Consider the following 16,692-nt stretch of genomic DNA (forward strand, 5'->3'; position numbering starts at 1 on the left):
CATTTTAGTAAATAAGGGTTGGCCAAGAAACAAGAGGCTATTGGCCATTGGCTTAGCATTCATTCCATCTTTTATTACAAAAAAAAAAAACAAAAATTATATATTTTTTATAAAACTTGTCCTGCCAAACAGGGACTTCCTCAATTGTCCCCACCAAAATTGTTGAATATGTGGAAACAGCAATTTTTAAGAAACTTTTTGGTTAAAAAAATTATTTGGTTTGTACCACAAATCTCTGCTGGATGTCAATTGATGAACATTTACCCCCTTTTTGACATTTCCTTATTACCTGCACCTTACACACCAAACTATGTACCAAATTACCAAACTTCTATGTTTTCATTACAGAAACCTACACACTTTTAATTAAAATCATTGATGTTTATATTATAGAGGTTGATTGTAACTTGTAAGAGTAAGATTTTATCAATTCTACATGAGCTTTTCTTCAAAATGTAATGTGATAGAATTCGATATACAAGTTAGAGAGTAGGAAATTTCAGGCATTTGATGTGAATTAGAGATTAGTAAGTGTTCAGAGACATACTAGGACAAATATGGAGAAAGTTTGACTTCCTTTTTAACAATGGTGGGTGGTCTGGTTTCTATGGCAGCCTCCTGCAGTAGTTTAACGACTCTTCTCATTGAGGGGCGGTTGATAGGGAGTGAGCTTGTGCAAAGCAGTCCAACATCAAGGACTCTGTATATTTCTTCCTTGTATTCAGAACCAAGCTTCGGATCAATTACTCGGTCGAGTTCTCTGCCATCAACAGTGGCGTATACCCACTTTGCCAAGTCTTTATCTCCAAATTCTGGATCATTTGGTGGCCGTCCTGTCACTAGCTCTAAAATCACCACCCCAAAGCTGTAGATGTCACTCTTTTCGTTTACTCTTAAAGTATAAGCATATTCTGCATTAAGCATATGACAGTCAAAAAAAAGTAGGCGAATTCTATAATCCCAATATGAACAAAGAAATCCCCAGGAAAATGTTCATATGTAGAAGTATAACAACATCTAAAAGTTAATATGAAGGCATTCAAGTCTCATAGATTCATCCCAGCTTATATTTAAATAGACAAGATCATAGCATCCGTAGAAATATAAATATGGTCATTTGCCTAACAGTGGTTTATAATCATATCATGTAAGAATTACTCATGTTTCAATTCATGAAAGAAGGTAGAGAAACCAAGTTGGTACCTGGTGCAATATAACCACAAGAACCAGCAATGACAGACATAGATTCTGATCCCTTGCCAGCATTCAAAAACTTTGCCAATCCAAAGTCAGCAACTCTAGCTCCAAACTCAGAATCAAGCAATATATTGTTGGACTTAATGTCCCTATGAACAATTGGAGGAGCACAGTCGTGATGCAGGTAAGAAAGCCCTTCAGCTGCATCCAAAACTACTTTATACCTTGTAGGCCAATCCAGAAAGCGCTTCATGCTGCCGTGCAACAAATCTCCCAAGCTTCCATTAGGCATGTACTCATAAACAAGCAGCTTGCAGTTGCCTGTGTTGCAGCAGCACCATAACCTTACAATATTCTTGTGACGAATCTTCCCTAAAGTCTCAACTTCAGCCTCAAATCCATCTTTCTCTGAATCCAAACTCGTGTCCTCTTTTCTTGTTCCTTGCCATAGCTTCTTCACCGCCACGACCTCACCATTTTTTAGCACGACTTTGTACACTTTGCCGGACGCTCCACTTCCAATGACTTTGTCTTCACTGAGACAGTCTGCTATTTCATATTCACTAAAACCAAGTTTATGAAACGATCTCCACTTGGAAATGGCAATTCCTTTCTTACTCTTCTTGAATTCCTTGTACTTGAAGAAAAACCAAATGACCCCAACAACAAAAACAATGATAGCAAGTAGAAAAATGGATCTGAGAAGCCAATAGCCTTGGTGTTTTCCTTTTCCAACGTGAGGACAAAGACTTGGGTCGTTATTGCACAAACCTGGATTTCCCAGGAAACTATCTCTGTAAATATCCTCAGCATAAAGAGGAGGAAGTACTCCTGATAACAGATTGTTCGACAAATTTAACGAATTCAGTTTCAAATTCTGCAATTCAAGAGGTATACTTCCACTGAGATGATTACTAGAAAGATCAAGATAATTAAGAACCGGTAGGCTTCCAATTTCACTCGGGATATTGCCGGATAGTCTATTACTTGCTAAATTTAACTCGTTTAGCCTTTTCAAAGCTCCAATTCCCATTGGCAATTCACCAGAAAGTTTGTTCTTGCTTAGATCGAGTGTACTCAACAGGTTTAACTTTACCAAAGCTCCTGGGATTCGACCGGAAAACATATTGTCATTACCTGAGAGTTCAGTCAGATTGCTTAACGACCCAATCTCGTTAGGAATTGACCCTGAAAATTGATTTTCTGAAATCATCAAAATAGAGAGATTCTTAGCGCCAGATATCATCGAAGAAATAGACCCAGAAAGAGAATTCTCAACGAGCTCAAGCAAATACACATTGGGCAGACCCCAAAATTCATCAGGAACCGGACCAGAGAGTCTGTTGTTCCTCATTCGAATCCGGCTTAAAGTCGTGCATTTTCCAAGACTTGCCGGGATTCTTCCAGAAAACGAATTGTAAATCAATATAAGCTCTTCCAATTTCCCTTCTGCACACAAGTTTTGAGGAATTCCGCCAGAAAATCCGTTGTATGAAACGTCAAGATGAACTAATGGCGAGTTTTGGCCGAGTTTACTGGGTAACTGTCCACTAAGCTTGTTGTTAAACAACTTGAGCTCATTCAAGTATGGGGAATTAACGATACTCTCCGGCAAAGGCCCTTCCAATCGATTCTCGAACAAATTTAACGACTCAAGCTGTAATGCGCACAGTTCATCCGGAATCATTCCCGTCAAGTGATTCATCGACACATCAATTCGTCGGAGTGAAGTTAAATTAGACAGTCCTAAAGGCAACTCCCCAGAGAGCGAGTTGTTAAAGAGTTCAATTTGAACTAAACTTTTCATTTGAGTGAGTGAAACCGGAATCGACCCACTGAGTCTATTATTAGACAAGTCAAGATTCTTAAGCCGAGTCATCCCGCCAATGGTTGCCGGAATTTGACCGGCAAGATTACAGTTAGCAAGCCAGAGAACCTCCAACTTAGTCAAGTTCCCGAATGCACTCGGTATCTCACTCCGCATAAACGGATTATAAGCAAGTTGAAGCTCTTTCAAACTCGAAATATTACCCAAACTCCCCGGAATGGTTCCATTCAATAGATTATCAACCAAATTCAGCGTCTCAAGTTGCGCAAACCCACCGAAACTCGTCGGAATCTCCCCAGAAAAATTATTTCCAGAGAGATCCAGTGAACGAAGATTGGAGATCTTAGAAATCCCATCGGGAATAGAACCAGCAAGAAGATTCTGAGACATGTTCAGCAAGTGGAGACCAGAACAAGAAGCAACATCATCCGGAAGAGAAGCGTTAATAGCGTTATTAGACAGGGAGAGTGAAGAGAGAGAAGGAAGACGACAAATAAAAGTGGGAAAAGTTCCAGAGAGCTGAAAGTCGGAGAGGTCGACAGCGATGACAGAATGAGTGAGGGAATCGCAAGTGATGCCGGACCAGTTGCAGGGAGTGTTGTCGCGAGGGTTCCATGAAGAGAGGGAATGAGTGGGATCGTAGAGACCAAGTTTGACTCGTTGAAGATACAATCCTTCTTGATTGAGTGAAGAGATCAATGGAGGAGGAAGAAGAAGAAGAAGAAGAAGAAGAAGAAGAAGAAGAAGAAGAGAAGGCATTTCGGCAGAGAGTTATGGGGGAATGGAAATCAAGAGTGGGAGTGAAATATGAAGGCGTGAAAAAGATGGGCCATGAAAACAAACTTAAAAAGATATTTGGCAGAAATTATAGATTTTCGGCCCCCACGTTGGTTATTTATTTCTAACCAAACTATACTATACTCCTTCAAATATAATAAAACTATTTCTTTCACATATGACACCAAATTTTACTTTGTTTTTTTAAGATATGAGTCAAACAAGCAAACAAACTCTCATCCATTTCTATATTTATGGGTGAAATGAAAGGAATAATATTTTAAAAGAGAAAAGGAATTAATGAGTTAGAGTAGAGGTGGATTGTAATGAATGAGTTGATGATAATTGTGTTGGGCAAATGCGCAATACGCGCACATTTACGAGAAGTTCTAGAAAATATAAATATTCCTTTTTTTACGAGAAAAGCTTTGACGTGAAAGTAGAAATAAATTGGAACCAAAATATGCAATTAGAGAAGGGGGTTTGGATTGGGATTGGGATTGGGATTGGGATCCCATTCTTCTCCCCCCCCCCCCCCCCCAACTCCATCTTTTGGATGGTTGGTTTCCTGTGGGGAATATATTAAATAGTAAAGAAAAATTAAATTGAAAATTTAGGATAAAACAGATATTTTATCTATATGTGAGGTAAGAAAAAGAGTTGTTGGTTGGCATGAGTTTAAGATGTGATGTGGACAAAGAAGACTCCATTAAATAAAACATAGATGAATTGACATAATGAGACGACCGCTGCTCTACGATACTCTTCTTCTTCTTCTTCTTCTTCTTCTTCTTCTTCTTCTTCTTCTTCTTAACGTTGATCTTTATTTCTCAATTTGTAATGTGTGCTAACTCTACTAACTACTTTCTTCTGTAGTAATTATTAACTCGACATCAAGAAAAGAACTCTAACTAAACAACTTTAATACGTTTGTGTAATTAAATATTAATTAATCTAAGCAACAATTTTTCTTTTAAGATTAACAAAAGCTACCAATGTCGAATTTGACCAAATCTTAATCTAACGAATTTCATATTATATAAATAATATAAGTTTTTATCATCGATAGAATATGAGATTTTGTTATATTTTTTTTAAATATTTCAACAATGTTGTCACTTACAATAATTTTATTTTAATAAACAATCCCTTATAAAAAGTAACGAAAATAAGGAATAATTACAATGATAAACCATGTACCAAATATTGATCTATCATTGAAGTATATCACTGATAGATTTTGCTATATTTACAATTTTTTTAAAATTATTGTTATATACTTAATAATTATGCATAAAATTACTACATATCATAATTATCCTAATTAAAATATTTAAATCAAATGGATACAAAGCATATACATACCTAACATGAAATCAACTCAGCTTAAGAAAATAATAACATTAAAGTATCATTTATTTTATTTTTAAACTTTGCATAAAAGGTTCAAATTTGACTTACGAGTTTGGAATTTGAAAATGAAAAGTATGAAAATCTCAAACTCTTGAACACGTTAACACACAAATCATAAACTATTATATTCCATATTAAGATAGTACGCAACTCAAACACATACTATTAAGTATAATCTATTGATTATGATAATTAACTAATTCCTATCAAAACCACCTACATATTTCGATGTTTTATTAGACTTACTAACCACCATGGATAGTTGAATCCAATTTTTTACCAAATCTTGATGGGGGTTCATCAACTTTGACACTATAATTAACTAATGAATTTTGATTTGGAAAGTATTTAATACAATAAAACAAAAAAAAATGAGAAACTAAACTTAATAATTTTTTTTTTAAAAAAAAAAAAGAGTAAAATTAGGTAATTTAAAGTAAATAAATTGAAAAAGGAAGGAGAATGTGATGGTCAAAAGAATAATATAAGAAATGAAGAATTTTCAACGACGTTATGAGGAGGGGGGGGGGGGGGGGGGGCCCATGTAGTGGTTATCTTATAAGAAAAACAAACAATAATTTTAAAAGCTACGCTAAGTTCGGATCCTTCTGCCCCTATGTCTTCCCCATGTATCTTCTCTTTTAGATCCTCCATATCAATGAAGTATTGTCAAAGTAATACACCCTCCTAAAAATAAATATAACTTACAAACAAAAACTATAGCATGGGTTCTAGTAAATAAGATGTTTGAAATAGTGTAAATGGTAAATAATTGGAGAGTACGAAATAGTATTTAATGTAGCAATAAGTGGTTATTTTAATCTTAGTATAGTTCCTCCCTTAAATGTCTTCCATGGTTATTAAATCTTCAATGTGTGATTTTACCAAGAAATTCAATAACTTGAAAATTGAAGATTTAATATTGAAGGTATTTAAAAATATGACAAAATTCATACAATTTTTTTATAACTTATTTAAGTTTTTTTTTTTTGTTATATTTTGTAATTAGTTTCAATGTTTTGTTATTCATAACGATTCCCCTAACAAAATATAGCACTTTAAAATTTGTAGATCAAATTTAAATAGATTATAAAATTTAGGAACTAAAAGTATAATATTGAAATTTATAGACCATATTAAAATTATATTAATTTTTTTTTTGGCTTGTTTGGAATTACATTTGAAAAAGAAACTTTTTTCTAATTTTTTTTATTTAAACATTTATTTTATAAAATTCTTTAAAATAAAAACACACATCTATTTGACAAACTTTTAAAGAAAGGTATTTTATAATAATATTTGTTCGGTTTGTTATAAATCAAACGTGTTTCTAAAAATTTTAAATTACTGTAAAAGAGTAATTGTTGGTAGTAGGGGTAGTCGATTGGCTAGCTAGCTATCACCAAAATTGGTGGTCATAGGTTGACTTGTGACGATCTTTAGAAGCGATGGCTAGAGTTTCTTATATAAATTAGATAGATTAATTAACTTTAAACATTGGAGATTAATTCCATTAAAAAGTTGGTTTTCGAATGTTTATCTTAATCCAACTTATTATTTAATATTATATTTTTTTTTCTCGATGAAATTAGGTTAAGTTATAAAAATGTTGTAACATACCGGTTTTGATTACTAACAATGATCCTAATTTATTGTTGGTTTGTAAATTTTATAATACTTGAGAAGAATTGACAATATTAAAAGTAGTCTTGGCAACTTTTAACTTTTCTTTTATTTTTTATTTTTTACCAAAAAAGGGGAAAAGTAGATATTTTAATTATGTTTTAAGAACTAATATTATATTATTGGGAGAAGGAAAAATGTTTAATTATTAATGGTTATGGTCCTAACTTTGTTTGCTTTAGGTTAAACTTTAATAATGGAGTTATTTTATAATTTTGTTCAAAAAAGCAATTCCATTAATGTTAAAACATTAATTACCTTCCAATACTTGTTTCCTTTATTTATTACAACAACTTTAGTGATTAGTTTCAGGTTTATATTATTTTAATATATATATACATACATATATATATATATATATAATTTTTGGCTAAATTATGAATTTAATTTATTAATACATCATCGATTCATTAGTTGATAAAAAAAGAAGATATAATCTCAATAACTAACTAAAAGGTAAAAGATTTATGGATACGTACACCTACAGATTTAGTATAGGCACAAAAGCCCGAGTCCTCTCAATTTTATCGATTTTATATAATATATATGAAGAAAATTATTTAATTTTTAATTGAACGGTTACCCTATTTAATTTAGGCTCGAATTTTACCTATTGTCAATAAATTTTCTAGATCTGATTACGTTCTTTGAGATTAATCGAGGTGCGTGGTATTAAAAAAAAAACATAAGTTTTCGTATTTCCAATGTTTTTAATAAAAAAAATATGCATTTGCATGCATTTTGACATTTAATGTTTTTCTTAATTTTGTTTGTAAAATTTAATGGTACTCTTTGTTCTATACATTTCCAAAGCTGTATTTAGATTATATTTATAGCACACTTTCATTCCAATCCAAATAAATAAAATAAAATGTAGTGGAATTTTCAATATAATTTATGTCTCTCTACAATAATAATTGGGAAATGTGGAGGGAAAACCTCATTTGAAATTTGACAAAATTAAACACTACTTTGTTGAATAAATTAAATACCAAATGCCTCTAAATAATAGAGTGGGTTTGATGTATTATTTACAACAATTGATAATGCAAAAGAAAAAGAAAAAAAAGGAGGAATTATGTAAATATCAACTAACCATGTGAATACCCCTTTTGAATTTTACACATATTAACTACATCAAATTTCATAATTTATTTCAATAGGAAATATATTTATTACATATATTAAAAGAAATTCAAAGTTGAATGTTTTTTTTTTAAAAAAAAAGAAGATCATATTTGGTAAATAATTTCATATTTTTTCTTTATAACGATTATTTGGTTATAGAATTTTCAAATAATAACTATTTTACCTACCAATTATAAAAAAAGTTAGGTCCATTTAATCCATAAATTTTTAAATGTTAAGGTTCAGTACTCGATTTTTTAAAAATGAACTTAAAAAGTCTTTTCAGTAATCTTTTTATTATTTAAAATAATTACATTACATTTAAATTGAAAAATAAATTGAGAGAAAAATAATTATACAACACAATATGAAATTTTTCTTAAATTATTTTTTAATTTAAAATCTCATATAATTATATAAAATTAAAAAGAAAATACTTTCTGAACTAAAATGATATCTTTTTAGAGATTTCTAAATATACCAAAAATTTAAACCTATTTACAAAATATAATAAATTAGATCAAATTCTTTGTATTCATTTAAGTTTTTTTTCTTTTTCTTCTTTACTATATTTTATAAACAATTTCATTTTACTCTGATCATACAAAATTTTCTAACTTTCTGTTAAAACTCGAATCGGAAAATGTCATTTATCTCTTTCCTTTTAACATTAAAAAAAAAAAGGGATAGTTTATGTTGTTTGGTCCATCCTTGGCAACAACTAATCTCATACTATATTAATTTAATCATAAGTTTATAACATTAAGTTAAATAGGTAAATGAAATGGAGACATTTCCCATTACTTTAGGGAAATCATTTAATGTGAAAGTGATCAATACAAAGAATAATAATAATAATTTATTATTTATTTAAAATTAAATTTAAAAAAAGAAATGGGGGTAGGAGAAGGGAAATAAATAAATAAATAAATATATATATATATATATATATAGTGTTGGTGATTTTGATATGAGTCCAAGTTTGAATGAATAATAAATGACAAAGTTTGAATATTCATAAGTCTCGAAATCTCTAAATATTACGCTTTTAATTCTTAAATTTTGAATCTTATTTTAATTTAATTTAAGTTTCAAAATATTTTGTTTAGTCTCTTAACCAAAAATTAAAAAAAAAATGGCAAGAAAATGAAATATCAATAAAACATAAAATGTTAGTGAGTATTTTTTTTATATTAACGAAAAGATTGAAAACATGTAAATTATCAATAAATAAATAAATCGAGTCGTTCTTCGTATTCATTTTAAACCTATGAAAATGTAAGAATATTAACAAGCCAATAAAAATTAATTGATAGCATAGATGTGTTGTGAAGATGGTTTTTTATCCGCTCATATATCTTGATTGTGATTCTTTCAAATACAATCTCATGTCAAATCTAATTCGATAACAATTGGGCAGATGTCCTTTATTTAAGTTAGATGTTTGATTTCTTATCTCACAAATTGTTAAAAGGAGAAAAAACTATAAATTGATTACATCTTGATCGATTTTAGACAATCACATGTATCCAAAAGTCCAAATACATTTTTCCAAATTTTAAAAGAATATGTAACATGTTTGTATATTCTTTATTTCTAAATAGTAAATTTCTGAAGTTTCAATTTGTAGTCATTGAATCTTTTACATATTACAAATAAAAAGTTACCTCAGATATAAAATTAAATATCGTGTCAAATAAAACATATTGTTTTAATTACAAAATCTGTATAACTATTAGTGTTGTTTGTTTTAACATTTGTGAAATATTTTGAGATAGAAAATTAAAATTCAGTCCTACTAAACACCATTAAAAAAAATGTGGGTATGATTTTCTTGGACACATGATTTATTTTCTAAAGGGTTATTAATTATATAGTTTGAAAAATAAGTGATTAAAACAAAATAAGTAACTATTTAAAAATGTTAAAATCATAAATAATTTGACAAAGGGCAGTGAGGTTGTTGGAAAGTTAAGTGGAAGTCTAAAGTACATAATTATTAACGATGGAGACAAAAGCCAATTGAGGTGCCTTATTTTTTGACCAATTTAATTTCTAATTTGATTTCAACCAATAATTGAACTCACAAATTATGTTTAAGAAACTCCCATGTGCTCCAACACAATTCTATTGTTAAAACCCTCCTTTACGGCCATATTTACGATTTCTTTACAAACTAAATAAATTACGGTAGGTAAGTAACGTAGGTTGATAATGAGTATAATAAATAACTTTTTATCCCAAACACATCAACTTGACATATGTCAAGTCACAAAATTTCGAAACTCATAAGAATCATCCCCTTTGACATTAAAGTTCAAAAAATTTAACAATAATATTGAGATGGAAAACGTACATTGTTATAATTCAACCATCCAAAACTAAAAAGAATAAGTTAAAAGCTGCTGGAATTTATGTATATGTTTTGCTTTTCATTCGTATTTACATTGATAATACCAGATTGTGAAACAAGAACCCAGCTAACATGCTACACATAGGGAATACTCTAATTTATATTTATGCCCAAACGAGTTTAGAAGTTGTTTGAGAATGTTCAAAATGATGTAGCTAAGGGGTGTAGAGTTGAGTCGAGTTGTAATTTTTATAAGAAAGTAGTTAGGAGAGTTGACGTGAATAACGAAATGAGGAATCTTAAGGGGGTTTATTTTGATGTCCACCTTTTTTAATTAATGGTGAACCAAACCAGACGGTAAACGTTAGTTCTTCTTATTCCATTTAACCCAACTTAGGGGGTGTCAGATCAAAACTATATTGAACCAACTTATTGTTTGACATCATTGTTCCATTTCTTTAGCGCTTGTCAAATTATGCTGCTGTGTGAAGAACAATCAAGATTATGTAACGGCTGCAATTTCAAATGAGTATATCAAAGCTCTGATCATGGACAGCTTGATTGCAAACGAAGACAAGAGAGTATTAGAGATGGAAAATCACTAATAAGATCCAATTGCTTGAGGACTGTATCCAGCAAGGGAAGTACTGGCATCAACAATAAAATAGTAAGGGAGGAGGATGAACAGGGAGGATTTGGGTGGTTGTCCAATTCCTAGAAGAAGGTAAATATCAGGAAGGAAGGTTGAGTTTGCTCCAAGAGAAATCAGCTTGAATAAACTATCAATGAGACATCAAAATATATATATATATATATATATATATATATATATACTTGTTGCATTGAAACAATTCATTCGTATAGATCATACTTTAAGTTTGCAAGAACTATAGCTGCGAATTCTTTAGGTTACACTTCCTTTCCATTTGAAATCCAATTCTTCACGACTTAAACAGAGCAAATATAGTGAATCCTGCATTTCTTGCTGCGAGGCAATTCCAAAACCACCATTGTTCTTGCCCTTGTTTAAACAACTGATGGCTCGAATTTGTTGAAAGATGAAGCTGTAAAGCACGAATTTTTACTTCATATTTCATGCTTGTGGAAGAAGTATGGTTAGTGTGAGCATTTCCAATATAGTTTCCACACTTCCAACATAGTAGTTTGATTCTAAATAGGCCCCAAGAGTTCTTTGAGAAATGAGGCACACATTGAAGTTAATCAACCTGCTTAAATTTGCTTTTGTCGATGTTTAGAAATGATATGATCCCTCGCTTTATCGATTTACCATATTTAGAGCTAATGGTTGATGTGTTGCAGTTAATAGAGCTGGAGTTCAATTCGTATCCACAAGCCCTGCAGCTGAAATAAACATCTCTGCGAGAAGAAGGAAAGAGTGAAGCATTAGGATGTTTCAACAAAGTGATGGAAGTCCAAGCAGCTCTGATAGGTTGCTTTCCACAGATGGCATTGTCGGAGCTGAATATGACGATATGCCGGTAGATGACCATACTCAATGCCAACAAGCTGACTATCCACCAGCTTGTCAAAGTTATGAAATGGATAAAAACATAGAACATGATCTCTCTGATGGAGATGGAGAGAGGGGTACACACCATGGACGGAGAAGGCAATGAGTATGACCTTTCCGAAGATGGAGAGAAGGGTAACGTTGAACAGTATATGAATGGGGAGCACAATGAAGAAAATAATTTATAGGATAGCATGGTATCAGAAGTTATACAATCTGCCTCCTCAGATTACACCTACTAAAAGTCTAAAACAGGATTCAAAAAATTAGGCTGTGTTCTGCCCACGGTCTTGATAGGAAGTTGATAGGTACCTTAGAACTAATGCAGTATCATTGTACATATCTTGCACAACTTTGATTAATGAGAAATGACTTCCCCTAAAAAGGGAAAATACTTTGTCATTGATTACACTCGGTCAACTTCTACTTAATAGCTTTATTATCGCCTCCACAATGAATGTACTTCGCACTCTTTTCAATAGGTATACTATGAAATAAATAAAAACAGATCTATAGAAGTTCAGAATTCTCATAACCTGAGCACTCCAACGTTTGAATCTTGATACAAATGTTGGCAAGCATTCACCTATTTTAGGTAGAAAATAAATTACTGCATGGCTAAAGAATTCATTTGATGTTGCTCTAAGGAAATATATTTACGGAGATAAAGTGAATGAATTCCTTAAATACAAAAACAAGATGGGCCCATTTTAGCAAAATTTTCAAACACTGTATTGTATTCGCAATGAGTGGTTCCTGGGTTGATTACAGAAAACCAAACCAACAAATCATAATATTACTGACCCAAGAGTTTCTTGATCCCAGCCTTCTGCTCTGTAGTCAGCCTTGATGGGAACTTGATATTAAATTTAATTCTCAAGCTCCCCTTCTTTGTTGGATCTTTCTGCATAGGCATTCCTTCTCTTGGGACAACCTCCTCGTAACTTGGATTTACCACATTGTTGATTGGGATCGTTAGACTTCTCCCATCCAAGGTGGTGAGATGGACAGTGTAACCAGTCAATGCCTCGGCTAGCGATATCTTCTGGGTGACAATTAGGTCGTTCCCGTCACGAGTGAACACACTGTGTGGTTTCTCATCAATTATGAAAACAAGATCTGCAGGTATTACATTAGGCTGCTCATTCCCTTTCTCAGGAAATGTGATCTTTGTTCCCTTCTTCCAACCTGGTTTTATATCAATTGTTAAGATCTCTTCCACTGTTACAATCTTCCTGTTCAAAAGGAGTGTATGTGAGAGAGAGAGAGGGGGGGGAGAGATGGATGAGTGTGTATAGAGAGAATAAGAGGGGGAAACATGCAGCTTCAAACAAGCACTGAATCCACAAAAGAAACTAAATTTGGAAGCTATCCTACATGCTTCATGACCCCCACATACATATATTGCATCTAATGAACAAAGTTCCTTTTCCTACATAGCAAGAAACAAAATTTCACCCTGTTTGCAACCGTAACAGACAACTAGCCAAACTCATCCATAAGACCAAATATTAAAGAGGGCGAATGACAACAATCCAGAGTAAATGGTAGAGTTCTTGGAGCTGAAGACCACAAATTACATATCAAAGAACAGTCATTTTGATAATTAAAGGACGATACTTTAAAACTAGTTCGAGCAAACAAGTTGCATGCAATCAAATCTGCATAAGTACAGCAAAAGAAAGATGATTACCCGGTCGTGTCTGAAACTTCTCTAGATATTTTCATTTTCTTGGTAGTTCCTTTGTACAAATCTTCAAGGCTACAAGGCAATCTATTCTCAATTGGAGCAGCTTTACGAGAAGACGCTTGGTTCATGGATCCTCCCCCACTTTCTCTAAAAGAAGTAAATATATCATCACCAAAAATGCTACTTGAAAACCTTGGTCCCCCTCCCATTCCTCCAAAAGGGTTCGAAGACCCAAAAAATTCCGCGTAAATATCTTCAGCATTTCGAGGATTGAATCTAAATGTTGATGACCGGTCGCCGGTGGAAAAGAAGGAAGCTCCTCCACCAGGGCCACCAGCATCAGGTGGCGGCACCTGACCCTTTAAACCCTCTTCACCGTATTGATCATAAATTTCTTTCTTCTGGGGGTCGCTAAGAACCTAAATGCAACATTCAAACAGAACCACAGAACCAAATCTAACATGAGGTAATCGAAAAATCCAAGAAATGAAAAACGAATTCCATAAATCTTGATATTCGATATAAGACATAACAGGCAAACCCCATGTCAATTTCAACGCAGTCAAGTGCAAGAATCTGATGGATCGATCTCAACAAAGTCGTGAGATTTTTATTCAGATAAGAGAGGGGGAAAGTGATGAAAGACGAACCTCGTAAGCTTCAGAGATCTGCTTGAATTTGGCTTCCGCTTCTTTCTTGTTATTTGGGTTCTTATCGGGATGCCATTTCATGGCGAGCTTCCTGTAAGCCTTCTTCAAATCATCATCTTTGGCATTGCGATCAACTTGTAAAACCTTGTAATAGTCGATTCCCATCTCCCCTTCACTATCCCTCGTTAGTCCCTTCTTCTTCCGATGGTGTTCTTCAAAGGGATTTTGGGCAAAGAAGAAGAAAAACACTATTGGTTCGATTGAGCACCCCGTAGAAAGTTCCAGAAATTATCTTCTTCAACAACCTTCCTTTCAAAAACCAAACTTTAGGGTTCTTTTTTTCATTACAAAAATTAGGGTTTATTTATTTATTTATTTATTCCTCTCTCATTATATATATATATTCTATTATTTTATTTTGTAAATTTGGTTGTAGTTATTTTTTATGACAATTTTGAAAAAGGAAAAAATCAACAAGTCCACAATGTAAGATAACGAAAATACTTCACAATTTAATCGATTACAAAATGGTTTTGTACCCAGTCCAAACGATCTTGTACTCATTCTAAACGATCTTGTACCTTTGTAGCAAGTTTAATTGATTTTGTATCATTGTACCTAGTTTAAAGATATTGTATTCACTCTTAATGATCTTCATACCAAATGTAAACGATAAGTACACGATCTTGTACCCTTGTCCGTCATACCCAACCTAAATTATCTTGTACCCATATACCTGGTATAAACGATATTGTACCAAATTTTATAGTCCATCTAAACGATCTTGTACCAAAAAGAAAAGGAGAAGATGAGAGATGAGGAAAAAATAAAAAATTCTGGAAGAGGAAATAAATAAATCGCAAACAAGAAGAAGTGAAAATATGAAGAAAGAAAAATAATAATATGAAGAGAAGAATAATAAATCACAAAGAATAAGAAAAAGAAGTGAAGTGAAGAATGATCACGCAATATTCAAAACCAACAAAAAGCAAACCTATAGTTTATGGAAAAACAATAGTGGTTTCATTGACTTTTTTTTAGTTTCAGCGTTTTTCTTAATAACTCTTTTATATACAATTTTATAGTTCTTTTCTTTTTTTTACACGAAAGATTCCCATGTTGATCATGATATTGGAAGTTAACGTAGAGAAAGACAAGTTCAAGCAATTTAGAAATGACAAAGAAAGAGTAATTGTTTTAATGTTTCTTGTATTTTATTTTTCACATTGCACCAATGAATTTAGGGATTTAAAATTTTACTATTTTTTACATGCTTTTATTTTTTTTCCCTCTCCCTCTTGTCAAATTTGCTGTAAATACAAGCAACATGAATAGTTTATTAGAGTTTGAAAAAAAAAATGGATACTAAATTGTTGCATACTTAGAAAACTTTAGATTTAGTTATGAAAGTATAATGAAGTAAAAGTGTTACATTATACAATTACTAATTTGTTTCTAAATTTCAACGATTGGGCTTCGACTTTGGTTTAAACGACTCATTCGAGTCCAACAAATGGGGTTTAGTTTCCACCTTCCAAACCTTGGGGCATGCAACCGGGCCAACCCAACCCAAATAACATATAAGCATTGCAGGCCCAAAGCCCAAAGCCCAAAGTGAGAGGCGACATTGTTCTCTCTCCTACTCCACCAAACTTTTCCTTTTTATTTTCAAAGCTAAAAAAAGTGGAGATTTGAATTCAAATACATACAGAGAGAGAGAGAGGTAAAAGTCAAAGAGTTTGTTTAACCCATCAATGAAAAGCCAACACAAACAGTTAGAAAAAGCAAAGCTGTCGATGTTAGTTCCTATGATTACGCCATGGATCCCTAAATCCATATTTTCTTCAACTTTACTTTAACAATTTGTTCAACATCACTTCCCAAATCTTCCTTCCATTTCAATCATATCTTTCTTTCTTTTCTTCCTTCTTACTTTTTACCAAAACTAATTGAAATTCAAGGCTTTTTATTGTGTGTTCATTTATTTATTGGGTTTTTTTTTTTTTTTAATTTCATCCATAATAAATGTGAAAATAGAAATTTAAACCACCTGAGAAGTAGTAGTATATGTCATATACTCTCCTAATTGGTGTACATGGTCAGTCAATTTATCGAAATACCTAAACTTTAGTTTCAAATATAACTCTTATATTTCGAGTTGTGAGTTATTGGTTTATATCATTAATATGAAATATTAAAATTTATTTATCAAATATGTTTTATAAATCATAAAACACAAATGTTGAATATGTTTTTCATCGCTTCTAACAGTAAACTTTAATGACAAAAACAAGCATTTTAAAGATAAAAAAATAAATAAACATTTAGGGTGCGTTTGGAGGAGAGAAAGAGTTAGGGAGGAAAAGGATTATAATAATCCTAGGATTATGATAATCCTAGTGTTATGATAATATGTGTTGGGGGGAAAAAATATAAAAGGTA

General features: G+C 32.0%; 2 protein-coding genes across 2 annotated transcripts; both read right to left on the reverse strand.

Moving 5' to 3' along the window:
• Nucleotides 1-360: 360 nt before the first annotated feature.
• LOC103495643 (receptor-like protein kinase HSL1) lies at nt 361-3,962 on the reverse strand. Its single transcript, XM_008457269.3, has 2 exons — nt 1,204-3,962; nt 361-911 (listed from the first exon to the last, which is right to left on the reverse strand). The coding sequence occupies exons 1-2, from the start codon at nt 3,782-3,784 to the stop codon at nt 547-549; spliced, it is 2,946 nt and encodes a 981-aa protein (XP_008455491.2). The 5' UTR covers nt 3,785-3,962; the 3' UTR covers nt 361-546.
• An 8,578-nt stretch (nt 3,963-12,540) lies between these two features.
• Nucleotides 12,541-14,612, reverse strand: LOC103495642 (uncharacterized). Its single transcript, XM_008457268.3, has 3 exons — nt 14,251-14,612; nt 13,604-14,019; nt 12,541-13,145 (listed from the first exon to the last, which is right to left on the reverse strand). The coding sequence occupies exons 1-3, from the start codon at nt 14,413-14,415 to the stop codon at nt 12,707-12,709; spliced, it is 1,020 nt and encodes a 339-aa protein (XP_008455490.1). The 5' UTR covers nt 14,416-14,612; the 3' UTR covers nt 12,541-12,706.
• Nucleotides 14,613-16,692: the final 2,080 nt, after the last annotated feature.

Source organism: Cucumis melo, chromosome 1 (genome assembly GCF_025177605.1).
Source record: "Cucumis melo cultivar AY chromosome 1, USDA_Cmelo_AY_1.0, whole genome shotgun sequence".
Lineage (NCBI taxonomy): Eukaryota > Viridiplantae > Streptophyta > Magnoliopsida > Cucurbitales > Cucurbitaceae > Cucumis > Cucumis melo.